Genomic DNA, 17,145 nt, shown 5'->3' on the forward strand with positions numbered 1-17,145 from the left:
AAAACAAAACAAAACAAAAAAACAAAAAAACAAAAAAAAAAAATCAAAATACCCGACAGATGTCTTGAGACCTGGGTTCCAGTACTCTGGCTATCAGATGCGTCCTCAAGGTTATTGGGGCCCTAGACCTTACCAGTCATTGGTAGTCTTAGGAATGCCTGGATAATTTCAAAGATTTGGTTTTTACAAAGCTTCAACTATCTCGCCTCCTTTCTCACACACACCATTGCTCTGCAAGCATTCCTCACCCCTTCCTCCTAACTCACCATGAAGCTCTCTGCTGCTGGCAATGAGTCCTTCCAGACAGGGATGCTTCACAGGACTGTCACTTACCAACCAGATCTCCAGTGGAAGACAAGGACATCACAGCCTATCCCCTCAGCGTCGAAGCCTCCTTTCCCAGAGGACCTGCTTTCCTCTGGGAGACAGTCCTGATGGCCTTTAAGACAACTGGGTACCTAACACTCCTCACCTATGATTTCTCATTCCTGTTGACATTTGTGCCAGTAACTTGAGGTCCCCTGTGAAAGAACAGGCTGCATTCCTACAGGCTAACACATGCTAGGAACAAAGTCTGTGCTTAGGATATGTTCCTGGGGTGGTAGCTAAGGCTGCTGCTGTACAAACATAAAGACCCGAGACTGGATCTCTAGCACCCATGTAAGACGTAATACACGGTGGTGCAGACTTGTAACCAGTGCTGGGGGTCGGGGGAGTGAGGGGCAAAGTCAAAAGGATCTCTGGGACTTGCTGGCCAGCCAGTAGAGCTAATTAGTGAGCTCCGAGTTCAGTGAGAGACCCTGTTTCAGAAATGTAAGAGGGGTAGTGATGCAAGAGATGACAACTTCTGGCCTGCACATGCATGTGCAGACACATGCTCATACAAACACAAAATACACTACACTACACCCACCCACACACACACCCACACATACATTTAATATACACACCCACATGATATGTATAAATTCATTGGATAGCTAAGTAAATTTCTGTAGAAAAGCCAAGCACAGAGCAGACGCTGGTATCACAGAAAGCTAGCCAAGCTGCGCCACTACCTAGTTATGCTTGCACAAGGACAAGACATACCAAGGCTGCCAGAGAACATGGCTTTATGGTCTCTCCATCTGGACCTCGCGGATTTAAATCTCAGAAGCTATACCAAACAACTGCAAATCAGTCCAAATCTTAAAGACAGGAAAATTTATTTACAGGCCCCAGTGAACTATAAATCTGAGACAGTTCTATTAAAATGCTTTTCTTGGCTTCTCATCAGATACTTGGTAAAAGTCTTTTTCCAACGAGGTTCCTAATACCAAAGTTTCAAAAAAAAAAAAAGTTTTAACATACACACAGAGCAATGTTCTCCCTTAAGATGCCGATTAAAGCAGTCCTTATTTACCCTGCTTTAAACAACTGCATGGACTGGTCCCTCACAGTGTGGGGTTATATACACAGAAAAACTCAAACACAGAATACACAGTACTACTGAAAAAACATGCATTGAAATTCTCTCCCAAGTGGTAACCCTCAGCAAGGTTCTCCTATCGGCCACAGGGCCTCTGGGTATCAGAACTCACTTCTCCTTTCAAAGGAAGAATGCCAGCCCAGAAAGTGTTCTCTCTGAGGGGAAGTGACACAGTAGCATTTTTCTTCTCTGATGGTGCTAGGGTCTAAACTCAGGACCTTGTGCATGCAGGGCAAGTGCTCTACCACTGAGCTGCTCTGCCAGCCCCATACTTTCTAAGAGCAAGCTGGAAAGCCAAGTTGAAGAAGACAGCAGAGTACCCTATCAGAATTGAAGGGAAATTGTTTCATGTATGTGTGTGTGGTGTGTGTGTGTGCACACACTTCCAAGAATATAATATACTAATTTATTACATTTTATGTGTGTGAGAATACTTAAACATTTAGTGTGTTTAAGTATAATTTTAGGAGTATAATCTTCTAATTTATTTATTACATGTATATTGTGTATTCTCAAGAATATAATCTACTAATTTTTTTTACATGTGTACGTGTGTGCATACATGCATGAGTGAGTACAGTTCTAAGAGTATAATCTAATGTATATTTGTATGAGAGTATGTGTAACTCCAAAAGTATAATCTACCAATTTATTTTATTATATGTGTACATATATGTTGAATATGTGTGAAGTTCTAAGATTATAGTTTACTTGTTTACTCTGTGTGTGTGTGTGTGTGTGTGTGTACATGTGTGTGACACTGATACCATTTGGAGGCCAGAAGACAACTGGTGCCTTCCTCTATCACATGGATTCTAGGGAGTGCACTAAGGTTGTCAGGTTTGCACACAAGCTCCTTTGCCTCTGGGCCATCTCAGGCCCTCACTTGTGTAAATAAAAAAATTCTCCATTTCACAGCTGGGGAGAGAGGTAAGAATGACATGAATTACAGCCCTGACCCCAGAAATTAGCAGTGACACCCCTCCTTCCTAATGTATTTCCGGGAGTGTCCAGCTTGAACTATCTCAAGCAAGCTCTTTGGGGAGGAGGCTAGGTGAGGTGATGGGAAGTCAGCCTGACTGGCTGGGAATTCGACCCAGCTTCACCCACAGCCCAGGCCAAATGGCCCTGGGGTCTGAGCGCATTTGTGGCAAAGCAGTGTATGCCTTGCCTGCCTTGGGCTGTGTGGTCTTTGGAAGATTCCTGCATGTAAAAAGCTGACTCTTCCAACAGTCTATCTCCCTCCTGTGGAAAGAATCTGCTTTGTAAACTGGGGTATACTGGGGTGTGGGTGATGGGCAGACTGCCAGATCACCTTAGGAACAAGACAGTTGGGCTGGCAGCACAAGGGACCCTCGGATAACACAGAGACTGGGTGGCAGAGCTGTCTAGACACGAGGGAACTACAGAACACTTTCAAAACTGAAAGCTTAAGGGGCTGGAGTGGTGGCTCAGCAGTTAATTCCCTGCACCCACATGGTGGCTCACAACTGTCTGTAACTCCATTTCTCGAGGACCTGGCACCCTCCTCTAGTCTCCATGGGCCCAGGCACTCAGGTGGCACACTGACATAATATGCAAGCAAACACTCCCATGCACAAAATAAAAATAAGTAAATCTAAACAAACACACAAAAAAGAAAAATAGTCCAAACAGAAAACCTTGTAAGACAAAAATGAACCAATTTTTTTTAAAAATTATATATGCTTACCATATGAAACTTTAATTTAAGGATTGAGGTTCCTACTAATAACAGCTTTGGGGGAATGGTATATACATTGATACTGAGACTGGGAATGCAGGCCATGAAAAACAAAGCCAAGGCACTGTGTCCTGAAGAACTGCACCATCTGTCCAGCCCCGCTGCAGGGAAGAAAGCCGGCAGCACTTCTGGCTCTGGCTGCTCTGCTAAGAGTTCTGACCCATCTCAGACTCAAATAATTTGTGTGACACTGCCCTCCCTTCAAGGTTGTGGCATCAAAACAGCTGTGGCTATGGAAACCAAAGCCTGGAATTCAGTGAATGGAGAATCTGTACAAATGAGACAAGAGCACCCTCAAGGTAGCTCGCCCGCACACGGGTCCAGGCACGGATGGGCACAGCTCTCTTGCCCTGTGGCCTCTCCAGCTCTATCTAGACCCCTTGCTATACAGGTAGAGGTGCTACACCCCTGGGCTCATTTGCTAAGCAGTGGTCTGTGCTTCCCCTACTCAGATCCCAATATCCCCAAAGCTTCCCTGCAGCACATACATGTGGGACATCTACTAGGCAACCACAGACTACAGTGAGGTGAACAGAGCAGAAACTCGCTGCTTTGGTTTTCCTGAGTGCTGGTGACTAGATAGAAGACAAGATGTTCAAGTCTCTGCCACCTCAAAGGCCTCTGGTCAGCTGAGTACAAAGGAGAGTTCAAAGGCAAGGCAGGCTCCCGACTTCCACCTCCTAGTGTTGCTAGGGTTAGAGGTCACTGCTTGTGGAGCCACTGACCAATAAAACAGTGTTGGGAACTCTGCTCAACAGATAAAGCAGGGGTCCACTTACACCTTTCCCCCTTCACATAAACATTTCTAACCAGCCAGTCCAGCAGCTCCCCAGCCTTTGCAGACAGGAGGCTGCATGCTTTCTCCTGTGATTCAAGGGAGGCTGGGGTATGAATGTACCATTTGACTGTAGAGAGACATTTAGCTGCAGATTTCCTCCTGCCCTTTAACAAAACAAAGCTCATCTTTAAGACCTACTCGGAAGGCTGTCCCCAGCCAGCCTGCTCTAGCGACTGCTCCTGAGTGCCACCCATCCATCTGAGCTAGTTGTACTCTAGAACTTGGACACCATCTTCCCAACAGCTCTGCGTTGTGGTAAACTGCACCCCAAGATGACTTTTGCCCCTGTAGCCAGAGTCACAGAGCCTTACTGTGGCCCATAATCTCTCTCTGAAAAAAAAAAAAACCAATTAGGGCTTCAATAAATCAATTAACTAGTTAATTAGCACAGGGTACAATAAAGCCCAAGTGAGAACCAGCTCACACCCACTAACTGAAGAGATTGCTTTTAACATCCCTCCTGAAGCCCTGCAAGTCCCAGCTAGACTTCCCAATGCTGTGCTGTTCACACTGCTCTCAGGGATCTTTCTGAATTATCTACTGAGGCACTTTTCTTTGTTCAAAGCTTTGGCTCAGTTAAGTCTGTAGCTCTGTCTGTAGGTACAGCTGCCTCCATAGGCCAAGAGTAACAGTTATATGATAATGACTGTACAACACTCAGCCTTTCTTTTATATTTATATTTAGTTAGTTTTATTCCCCCCCACACACCTCAGTGAACGTGTGTGTGCAAAGTGTGTGCGTGCATGCGTGCGTGTCTTGGGTGCTGTCCCATGCTGGTAGAGCAAATGCCTGCATTGTCACTTGAACAAAATGGTCTCCAGAGAACAGCAGTGAGGACTGTGTCCCTTGAGAAGAAAGCAGCTCCTGGCATTGGGGATTTCTCACAGACTTAAATCCATGGCAGGAAAATTAGTCACTTAAAAGTAGATGGAGACCCCTGCTGGCGACAACTGTGCCTGCAGCTTGTTAAGCTCTTGCTCTAATTCTCTCAGGATGATGCCAGGCAGGCCCTTGGTGTCAGTTCATACCTGGCAGGGAGGTAGGAGGCCCAGTGAGTACAACTGGATTTCTCCAAAAAGCATATGCCTAGATTACAGAATGACTTGAAGCTGAGCTCCCACGGAGGACTCACTGACTGCAATCTTCAAACTCAATAACCAAGGAACAGCTTGCTTTACGTGCCCTTCCTTCACTCCAACTCACTGTCCCAGTGACGCCATGCCTGACACGACAGGTGACTGGAAGCCAGGGTGGCAGCTCCCACTCTGATCCTGCTGAGCAACCGCACCTCTCTGTGGGCTGTCAGGGGGTAGGCACTCTGTTCCAAAACATAAGTGATCCCTGTCTCGGCATGGGGCTGGCAGGGCAGAGAGGAGACTAGACAGAATCTGCTCATCTTCTCCCAGGCCAATCTTCTTCCTAACATTCCCATAGTAGAATCTTATGTGAGGTGCAATTTTATTTAGTGGATGATTCTATAATTAATCTAGTAAATGAAGATACCATCAGCTAGGGTGTGGAAGCAAATGCCTTCCACCCGAGTGCACTGGAGGCAGAGGTGGGTGGATCTCTCTGAGTCCCAGCCCAGTCTGGTATAGAGTGAGATCCTATCTAAAAATTAAAAATAAACAATTGTTAAAAGAAAGAGAAAAAAACCCAAACATCCAGGTTCTTCCCCAATGCTATAGGGTTATGGTGAAGATCTGACAATCTCCAGAAAGATTCTCAGACTCACAAAGCTCAGATGAGGTCAACTGCGGGTAATAACAGGAAGCCAGAACCTCCCAGCAAGCACAAGTGGGCTATGAGAAGCCAGTGGAGATGCTACCAGCATCAGGAACCTGCAATCTGTTCTCTACTGGGATGGCACAAAGCTCTTCAGAAGGGCTTTCCAGGGCCCACAGGAAAGGCTGCAGGCTGCTATTCTACTCAGGAGACCCAGGCCAATCACTGTGTGAAAAGATGCTTAATGTCACTATCGATTGAGGGCCTGTGTTAAAGGGCTGATTCTTGGCAGTATGGGGGTGGAGATTAAAGCTTTTAGAAAGGGAGGGGGTTGCTCAGGTCATGGGAATACACCCTTGAAAGACAGAGTGGAACTCTAGCCCTTTCTCTCCTCTCTTCACACTGTACAAGAAGTGAAATGCTCTGTTCAGCTCTATATTCCACTGTGACCTGATGTCCCTCTACCCAGCAACAAGTCCACCCAATCACAGACCAGAACCTGCTGAACTATAAGCCCAATCAACCCTTTTCTCTTTGAATGTAATTATCTCCAGTGTTTGTCAGAGTGAATGAAAAATTACTAATACAACACCAAAGTACAAAGGGTGGGAACAGGCATAGCCATTTTCCCTCTCCTAAATCCCTGGATGTTATAAAGCAGAGGGAGGTGGGGTACCCAGGAAGGGCTGAGGAGAGCAAACGTGAGCAAACAGCTGGGCAGGCTAAGAACACACTTAGGAAGTAGGTAGCTCTCCATCTCCTCAAGCCACAGCTGGGGACTGCCTGACTTCATCCAGACACGCCTCTCTCTGGACATCTGGCCAAGGGTGAGGAGCCAGGCTGAAAGCACGGGCTGCGTGCCGAGAGCCTTCAGTTCTCTTCTCACTCATCTCCCTCACGTGTGTGTGTGTGTGTGTGTGTGTGTGTGTGTGTGTGTGTATGTGTGTGTGTGTGTCTGTGCATGTGTGTGTCTGTGTGTGTCTATGTCTGTGTGTGTGTCTATGTCTGTGTGTGTGTCTATGTCTGTGTGTGTGTGTTTGTGTATGTGTGTGTGTCTGTGTGTGTATCTATGTCTGTGTCTGTGTGTGTGTGTGTGTAAGTGTGTCTATGTATGTGTTATATGTGTGGAGGCTAGAGGTCTACATTGGTCTTTCCTTGATCCCTCCCTACCTTTATATATTTCTTTTATTTCTTTATTTGAAACAAGGTCTCTCTTACCTTAAGCCTGTCACTAGAATGAGTTTCAGGGACCTGCTTGTGTCCACCTCACCAGCACTGAAGTTATGGTTATGTTTCTCCAAGCCTGGCTTATTACATGAGGCCTAAGAATACAAACTCAGATCCTCATGCTTTCATGACAAGCATTTTACTGACTGAGCCATCCCTCTGTCCCATGTAGATAATTCTGATAAAGATTAAAACATTAAAAATGCATACATAGAAAAAGACACAGAAAGACAATCACAGCACTGAGTTTAGGGCCACCGTTTAAATGTAACTTGCTTGACACTGAGCTGGTCAGGCTTGTTTAGGAGAGATAGCAATGAAATGGAATGGGAACCCATGAATGGGATGGTGGCGCTATCCAGGCAGCCAGAGAACTTTGACCCAGGGAAGGGTCAAAGGGTAAAGAGGTCTGCAGAAGGAGGCAGGAAAACCATGAATGCGGAATGAGACCATTTGTCACAAATGCTGTCTTCCTTAGGACACAGCCAAACAAGCTGCCCTGCTTCCCTAGCTGTCTTGGTCAGTCACCTGCTATCACCTAGCACCCTAAAATCACAGGAGGGGTCCCCAGCACAGCCTAAACCCATCATTAATCTAAACTAGTGGTTCTCAACCACTACCTACCTAACACTGTGACTCTTTAATACAGTTCCGCATGTTGTGGTGACCACAACCATAAAATTATTTTGTTGCTATTCCATAACTGTAATTTTGCTACTGTTATGCATAGTAATGCAAATATCTGATATCTGATATGAGACCCCAAAGGGGCAGTACCCCACAGGTTGAGAACCACTGATCTAAACCTTACTTGAAGGAACTGGCCTAGTCGTCCCTGAGAGCAGCACTTGGCTGAAGGCCCTGTGGACACATGCCACCACTCCAGCAGCCCGCTTCCCCTCCCCAGCCAGGTGTCTCAGCTTTAGCCTCTTCTTACCTGTCTCTGCATCTCTTCAATCTGCCTTTGTGGGATGTTCTGCAGAATGCTGTACACATCGGACATCTTTTCCTCTGGCACGACCACAGATGCCCTGGAGACAACAGCACTATTTACATGTGCATAGCCCTTTTCAGAAAGTAACACTTTATGTTGTCCTACTCCATCTCACAAGCAGAATCCCCAAAGCTCCTTCAGCTGTGCATGTTTCTCTGTCTGCTCTGTCTTCTCTGGCATCGCTGTTACCAACCATGACAACTTCTGTCCTGCCACAGGGCCTTTGGATGTGAAATGCTGTCTTCCGGTCCAGCCTTCCTTACCCTTCTTAGTGCTTACTGAATTAACAATTACCTCCCCCATTTAGTTTCTACACAAATCCATCCACTGATTCAGCATTTACTTATGACAGACCTACTATGTGCTGGGAACTGACAGTTCAACAAAGAATGTCAGAAGAAAGTGAGGGGTGAACAGGGCATGAGAAGGCCTGGGGGAAGAGGGCTCCAGGCACAGGGCTAATGAGTGAAAGGCCAAGGAAGCATCATGTTGGGCATGGTCCAGGAACAGCTTGCTAGGAGGCCCCTGTGGCTGCCACAGAGTAAACAGGATGGAGAAGAACGTGAGCCAAGCAGAGAGGGGGAGGGTGGGTTGTAGTGAGGCACGCAGGGGACCTCGGAGGCCACCGAGGACTCAGTGCTGAGACGGGAAACCACTAGGAGGTGGAGGCAAAGTCCTGAGAAGCTGATTGAGCTCCACAGGCCCATGCTGTCTATAGGGTCAGGAAGTGGCAGGAAGCAGGCGCAAGAGCAGGAAGGACTGAGCCCCTGCAGAGGTGGCAGGGCTCCATAGAAGTGAAGCTGCAGAGGTGGCAGGGCTCCATAGAAGTGAAGCTGCAGAGGCAGGGCTCCATAGAAGTGAAGCTGCAGAGGTGGCAGGGCTCCATAGAGGTGAAGCTGCAGAGGCAGGGCTTTCCTTTGCCCCATGCCAGATAGGATTCACTCACAGACTTGGAATAAGGATACAGAAAGGGAGACTGGCATGGACTTGCAGAAGTGCAGTATGCTGTGCTGAGGGTGCAACTACACTTGCAAAAACTAGCTCACTAAGACCGAGCGCACACTCCTGCCTACTAGGTTAATCCACCCACCACTATACCCAGAGCACACACCTCACAGCCTGCACACAGAGCCAGGATAAGTGATTTTAAGGAAATAAGTAAAAGATTTTTACAACAGAGATGGGACTGACAACCTAAAAGGATGAATTAATCTGCCAGAGTCTGACCAGTTACATCACAGCAGCTGGGAACCGCGGCTCACTGCTCTCCCATCAGTAAGCAGGGAGCATCCTCAAACAAAGGCTGACCTCACTCCTAGAGAACCTGTGGCTGACTGGGACAGTGAGGGTTTAAAAGAAGTGCCCCATAGTCTCAGATGTTTGAATGCTGGGTTTCCAGTCAGTGGTGCTGTTTGGGGAGCTTAAGGAGGAAGTGCAGCCTTGCTGGAGGAAGCATGCACTGGGCTGGGGGAGAGTCCAAGGCCCTGCCTGCTTCCAGCTCTGCTCTACCTTGTGCCTTTGAAGATATGATCTCTCAGCATCCTGATCTGGCTGCCGTGCTCACACACTGCTAATGGACTCTTACCTTCTAGAACAGCAGTTCTGAACCTGTGGATCACAACCCTGTAGGGGGTTGAACAACCCTTTCACAGGGATTGTATATTAGATATCTTACATATCGGATATTTACATTACGATTGTATATTTTGATAGCTTTGGTAGCAAAATTACAGTTATAAGGTAGCAAAAACAATAATTTTATAGTTGGGGTCACCACAACATGAGGAACTATATAAGGAAGTATTAATTGCATTAGGAAGGTTGAGAACTATAAGCCAAAATAACTCCTTTCTTCCATAAGTTGCTTTGGGTCGGGCACCTTATCACAGGAACAGAAAACTAAGTAATACAGTACTGGCTCAATAAATGCTTTCCTGCATGGACCAGTGCTGGAAGCAGCTCCTCACTTCCCTAAGATTTAAAGAAGGACTTCATACGCTTTTCCTTCAAGTAGGCAGGCTAAAGTTACAGGCTTTGGCCATGCCAATCCAAAACTCCAAGATCCAAAATGCTTCCAAATCTGGTTTGTTGATCACCAGCATGATACCACACGTGGGAAATTTACACCACAAGACTCTGTTTCATACACAGAAATATTAAAACTATCATGTTTTAATACTTGGAGGCCACCTGCATGAGCAGCCTATGGAATAGGAATTTCATGTTTAGATTTGGTTCCCTCCACAAGATGCACTGTTCTGTGTATATTCCAGAATCCACACAATCCACAGTCTAAACCACTCTGGCCCCAGCATTTCAGATAGAGAGTGCAGAACCTGAATCCTGCTATTCACCCCTAGCTTCCAACCCCCTCAGAATGAGAAACCATCCTATTATTAGATTATAAAATGCTATCATATTAACAGTAGGCTTCTAATAAATGTAAGATGGATAAGTTAGCCAATTAGTGCTACTTAAGTTGTTCAAATGTCTTTGCTATTGTACTTGGATAAATTATCAGAGAGAGTTGGTAGAGAAGAAAGCAATTAAATCTTTGTGGCAAAGACATTAAACTTCAATAGTCTTCCACCAAAGTCTTGTAGAAATGACACCTGGGACCAGAGGGCAGCTCCTGAGAATGCATCCAAGCAGGATTTGCATTTGTCCATCTGTCCTAGAGTCTCTAAGCTTTCATGGAGGCAGAATCTCCCCACTAGCAGTCAGTGGACTGGACTGCAGGTATACCTGGGGCTTCATTCAGAATGCCTGGAATAAGTAAGGTCAGAAACTCTCCAGCTGTGTCCAGACTGCGCCAGCCCAGGGGGTGGCGGCTGCTTTATAAAGAGTCAGGGTGTAAGCATCTTAGGCGTAAGCAGTCAGTCTCTGCAATCACTCAGCACTGCACAAGTAACATTGTAAATTAAGGGGCAAAGCAATGATTCAGTACAACTTTATTTACAAAAACAGGCAGCCTGGGGTTTGGCCCACTGGACTCTGAACAGCTCAGAGTCCATGTGCTAAGTCTGACAGAAGACACAGCACTGAGGCTGGAGTAGTAGCAGCTGGGGACACTCAGCCCAGGCCTACCCCACGGTGCCTTCCCTTTAGGAATCTTTGCATGCACATAACTTGGGACTTCAGTCTAACTATGAAGATTTGTTTATGTTCTGTGCATTTATTACACACGCAAACTGAATGTACAGTATACCAGCACCCTTTCCACACTTACTAACTTCAGTGGCTATAAAATGTTCAAACTTTAATATATTCGAAATGCACCGACAATTTGGGGAAGGACAGCAAGGCAATCACGGCTGCTTCCTGGAGGACTGTAGAGCTGTGTCCTAGCACATGAGTTCAGTGCTGGCGACTGAATCCTCTTGGCCAGTCAGAGGCTACAAGTAATGCTCTGAAGAACTGTGCCAAGCCATCGAACCAGGTTCAAGGCTTTGTAATTACTGGGGACTACAATGGTCATGTTGGTGTTGGTGTTAAGTGCTCCAAGGAAGTACCACTACCATCCAAGAGGCTATCAGCTTGGCCAAGCTTTCCATCATTCCTGTGGGGAGAGGGTATTGGGGGAACAAGACTGGCAAGCCCCACACTGTTTCATGCAAGGTGACAGGCCACTGTGGCTCTGTGTTGGTGCACCTCACCTCTGCCTCCGGAGGCACTGGCATTGTCTCTGCTCCTGTGCCCAAGAAGCTATTGATGATGGCTGGTGTAGATGACTGCTACACTTCAGCCAGGAGCTGCACTGCTGCCACCTTTGATACCATCTCCAAGACCTACAGCTACCTGACCCCTGACCTCTGGAAAAAGTCTCCTTATCAGGAAATCACTGATCATCTTGTGAAAACCCACACAAGAGACTCCCAGACGACCCAGGATCCAGCTGTGCCTACCACATAAGGGTTTTTAATACAAGAAAAATAAAATGAATTGTCTGTTAAGGAGGAGGAGAGGTGTGTCAAGCAGGGTGTGCAGTGCTCACATGACTGTGGTCATTCTTGAGGTCATGTGTTTCTCTTTAATAATGGGCTTCATTATGTCACTCTCATGCGTGTGTGTTCTAAGTACTCTGATCTTATATCTACCACCCTCATGACTATGAGCTGTTACATAAAGCTAAGTATGGAACTGTATACCTGTGGCATTCTTGACAGTGCTCAAAAGCTTCTGACTTTGGAATGTTTCTGACTTCCAAGTTAGGCACACTCAACCTGCAGTTAGTTCTCAAACCTAGGCATGCATCACACTGGTCTGACAGACCTTTCCTTCCAATATTGGCCAAGCCACCAGTTACGGTTCACTAGATGGTATACCTACCTCTTCCAGTCCAGAACTTCAGAGAAAGGCAGAATATAAGAGTCTGCAATGACAACTGGGACACAGCTGGCCTGTAGAACATCGCTCAGTACCGCCTGGCCTAGCCGAGCTCCTCGAAGGACCATACAAAAAGTAGCCTCCTGCAGCAACACAAGAGAGGTTGACAGTTATTGAGCAGGCCTTGGATCCCTGAGCATTGTGATGGTCCCCAAGGATTAGAGCTAAGCAGTGCTGGGGCCTCACACCTGTGAAATGGGAAACACTCAGCTGCCTGCAGAGTTCCCCACCTTAATTCTTCAGTGTAACCCCAGTGCCACCGGGTCTGGTGTTCTGCACATGTTCAGAGCCGGCATCAGCCTTCCTCTGGTCAGGTAACCACACGAGGTCCTGCAGACTAGCTTCCACTAGTGTCGATGAACTGTGTACACACGCATGGCCTGTGACCTCAACTCTGCCAAGCCCCAACTTCAGCCCAGCCTGCAATGGGGCAGGAAGGTCTAAAATCTCTGCCTTCCTTTGAGTCACCAAGGCTGGCAGTGTTCACCTCTAGAAGGAATTCATTAAAGGCACACAGCCTTAAGAAGGCATTAAAATGATAAGTTCTATCTAGAAACAAGAAGTCCAACAAAAGTAAACTCTCAAAAAACAAAACAAAATAAAACAAAACAAAAAACCTCTTCCTCAGGCAGTGGTGGCACATGCCTTTAATCCCAGCACTTGGGAAGGCAGATGTGGGAGGTGGATAGATCTCTGAATTTGAAGCCAGCCTGGCCTACAGAGTGAGTTCCAGGACAGCCAAGGCTACACAGAGAAGTCCTGTTTCAAAACAAACAACAACAAAACCACCACCAACAAAAACCTCTTCCTCGCCCATTCATCTCAGTCTCAACGTGGGGAATGCTGGGAAGACGGAAGCTGTACAGAGAAAGCACAACTGCCATGGGCACCGCACCATAGAATGAGACCCTATTTCTCTCACTCCCAGCTTCCCTACTTTTTGTCTCTTCAGGAAGAAATGAAAGAATTAAGAAAGAAAACACAACTTCACCTTTAAAGTCAGGAGAAAAAGCCAGGCAAAGTGGCTCCTATTGGTAATCTCAGAATTGGGGAAGATAAGGCAGGAGGATAGTGAGTTTAAAGCCAACTACATGGGTTACATAGTGAACTGTTTTTGTTTTTGGTTTTTTTTTAGATATCCTGTTGCCTCCTTTCCCTCGAGAAAAATCTATCTTAAAACTGATTACTGAACCATGTGAAGATACTACTGGGCTGGTAAGATGGCTCAGCCAATAAAGACACCTCCTGCCAGGCCTGATGACCTAAGTTTGACCGGAGTCACCCACAGGGTAGAGGGAGCAAAGCAACTCAGCACAGTTGTCCTCTGACCTCTACACACTGCACTGTCATGTGCATGTATATATGCAACACACACATGTACATACATGTTCATACTAAACAATTAAATAAAAACTTTGTTTACAAATAAATAACATTAGAAAAGGAAAGGTCTGAAAAAATTATGAGAAAGTCAGTCTCCCAGTGCCTCTGAATTTTATACAGAAAAGCAGCAGCTGAGGGGGTGAGCCATGCACAGTGCCTGGGCTGCAGTTGGGCAGCCTGCCTGCCCGAGGAGCTGCGGCCAGATGTGGACACATGCGGATTGCTCTTCCTGTCCAGAGAAAGGTTACTATAAACAGCGGCTGCATCTCCACCATTATCAGCCAGAAACTCCAGAGGGAGGTAGTACTTCTTGAGAGAGTATTTTAACAACTTCAGGATGGACCAGCTCTCTAGAGATTTGAAAAAAAATTAGTAAATACATAAATATATAAAAATTACATCATCTCCTTGATAGTTCTTGAACTAACCTGCCTCAATTTTAAATACTTAAGTGAGCAGGGCTGTGACTCTCCTTTCCTAGCACCCTGCCCTAGAATGTCAACTATTCTGCCTACAAACAGTCCCCAGGAGCTTTGTCTATGATGGAAGTGGAATGTATGCTGTGGGTGACAAGATGCCTCAAAACAAGAGCAATCAGAACAGGCCTGAGTGCCCAGGGAAAGCCAAGAATCCCCTGTGGGCCGTCGTTGTCTAGAGATACAGAAGGTCACTTCTCTGAACCAGCCCATCAACACGGGGTAAAAGCAAGAAACATGTGTGCGATTGGCCTACAGCTTCTTGGAAATCTAGAGGATTTGCATTTTGGAAGTAAAGTGAGTATCCAAAAGGATATCTAACCTTTACAGAGCAAGCAGCCCCACACAATGTAAACACATCGTCCACTCAGGTTCCCTGTGGTCTACCCCTCCAGTGAGGAGCTGTATCTCCTCCCCTGGGGTAATATCCCAGTTACTAATGGGAAGCAGCTCCTAGGACCTGAGTTAGTTTCACCCAAGTCAACGGCCTACCCTGAGCCTGGCAAGCTCTGAGCAGCACTCACCTGCAGCACTTGGGGGTAATCGAAGACCTGGTGCTGATGGCAGCGCTTTCGCACAGAGAGGACACCCTCCGAGAGATTGGTGCATTTGTCTAGGACTAACACCGACTCTTTGTGTTTGGCCTGGAGGGCTTCTAGTTCCTCTCTGTACTCAGGGTGGATGGCCATCTGAGAGGAGAGCAGGAAGTACCGCCGAGGACTAGAGGGGAAAAGAAAAGGTCACTTGGGATCAGTCAGTTGGTCAGGTCAGACAAAATGTCTAGCAACAGGTATTTGCTGGCTGGTCTCAACTTACTCCATTCATTTTCAAAATTATACTATGCCACACTACTGGATAGTTATAACATTATATACTATATAAGAACAAGGTATGGGTCACTTGTATTTTGAAATAGGAAATCACAAAAATGTTTATTTATGCAAAAGCTTCTCTTTCTATTTTTTTTTTCTTTTTGTCATTTTGTTTTGAGACAGAGTCTCTCTATGTGGACTGACTGGCCTGGAACTTGCTCTGTAAACCAGATGGCCTCAGTCTCACAGATATCTGCAGAGGTCTCCTGAGTGCTGGGATGAAAGGCATATGCAGCCATGCTCAGCAGAAACAGTTCTCGACATGGGAAAAATGCTCATGGCATGCTAAGCCACAGCACATGCTATAAACACAGGCATGTATACACAGAGAGAAAGGTTGATTACTTGGACAGAACAATGAAAAGTTATCCTTTATTAAACCTGAGTCTGGGGACTGAGGAGACACTGAAGGCTGGCTACATTCTCCAAACGGGGAAAGAGAATCCCCTTGATGGGTGGCACTGTCACACTGCATGTCACACAACAGTAGCAACAGCACTTGCTACCTATGCTGTGTAGGGACTCTGTGACAAATCTTTATTCCCAAAACCACGTGGGCCAGAGAGGAAGCTAAAATCCAGAAATGAAAAAGAAGCAATAACAACAAAAACTATCCTTACCACCACGTAGGACCTATCTCAACATTTAGGCAGGAAAGATGCAGAAAGAAACCAGAATAAAGAAAGACACCAAAGGTCCAGTGCTTTGCAGGTCTCCAAAGTCACAAAAATGTAAACAGGGGACACATGTTAGATGTCCCAGATACTCAGGAGGCTAAGGCAGGAGGTGACTGATCATGGGCCTTCAAGCTCATCAAGATTAGTCCATGAGTAGATTTATGATCTAAGTGAGTTACTTAGGGGGTAAAGGTGCTTGCTACCAAGGCCAATGACCTGGGGTGAATCCCTGGAACCCACATGGTAGGAAGAGAGAACTAACTCTCATTAAGTATGCTCTTATTACCACATGTGCACTGTGGCACTTACCCCAAAAAGCAGTGCAGTGCTACATACATCCTGCTCAAACTGGTACAAGTCAGGGAAAACTCAAGAGCTGTGTGTTTTTCTAATAAAGCCCACACAGTCCTGTGAATGTGTCTTTTCTAACTGCAAAGAGCCTTAGACACATACCCACAGCAAAGGAACGCTCACCGCAACTGAGCACAAAGCTTTGGGTTCAAAGTTCACTCCAGTTGGGCTGGAGAGATGGCTCTTAGCAGTTAAGAGCACTGACTGCTCTAATAGAGGTTCTGAGTTCATTTCCCAGCAACCACATAGTGGCTCACAACCATCTGTAATGGAGATCTGATGCCCTCTTCTGGTGTGTCTGAAGACATCGACAGTGTACTCACATATATAAAACAAATAAATAAATCTAAAAATTTTTTTTTCATTAAAAAAATAAAAGCAAAGTTCATGCCAGTGAGGGAAGGTATACAGAACAGATAATCAAAATGGTTCGTTAGATAAAGAGGCTCATGGGAGCCAGAAGGGAGCTGTGACTATGGAAGGCCAGACCAGAATGGCCCTGCAGTGCTGGATGGAACTGAAGCCAAGTGTGGTAGTCCACATCAGTAATCCCAGCACAAAGGAGCTGAGGCAGAAGGGTGGCATGTTCAAGGCCCACCTGAACTACACAGTAAGAACCTTCTCTCAAAATTCTACAGACCTAGGGCTGGAGCATAGAGGGACTCGGGCAGTGAAGTGCTCACCATGCGATCATTGGGACCTGGGTAATAGCCTAGCATCACTAGTGGTGACAGCACAGGCCTGTGTGTGCTCCCAGAGCTGCAGATGTGAACATAGGAGGATCTCTGTGGCTTGCTGGACAGCCAGCCTAGCATAATTAATTACTCCAGGTTACTCAAGAAGGTGGACACCATTCCTGAGGATGACACCCTCAGGTCATCAGATGACTGACGTGCCAGGTCATCTCCAGCACGAATGCACATGTATGCACACAAGCTCACACCCACACAAACACATACACAGGCAGAATGCTATACAGACTCAG

At 46.3% G+C, this 17,145-nt stretch overlaps 1 protein-coding gene across 1 annotated transcript in view; it reads right to left on the reverse strand.

Annotated features, from left to right (window-relative positions):
• Ext2 (exostosin glycosyltransferase 2) overlaps positions 1-17,145 on the reverse strand; it is a 129,252-nt gene that overhangs the window by 87,244 nt on the left and 24,863 nt on the right. Inside the window, exons 5-7 of the mRNA XM_031371104.1 lie at positions 14,785-14,980; positions 12,345-12,484; positions 7,959-8,052 (exon numbers count right to left, since the gene is read on the reverse strand). Of these exons, the coding sequence (XP_031226964.1) occupies positions 7,959-8,052; positions 12,345-12,484; positions 14,785-14,980 (430 nt within the window). The remainder of the gene's footprint in view (positions 1-7,958; positions 8,053-12,344; positions 12,485-14,784; positions 14,981-17,145) is intronic.

This window comes from Mastomys coucha, unplaced genomic scaffold, assembly GCF_008632895.1.
Source record: "Mastomys coucha isolate ucsf_1 unplaced genomic scaffold, UCSF_Mcou_1 pScaffold15, whole genome shotgun sequence".
NCBI classification, from domain to species: Eukaryota; Metazoa; Chordata; class Mammalia; order Rodentia; family Muridae; genus Mastomys; species Mastomys coucha.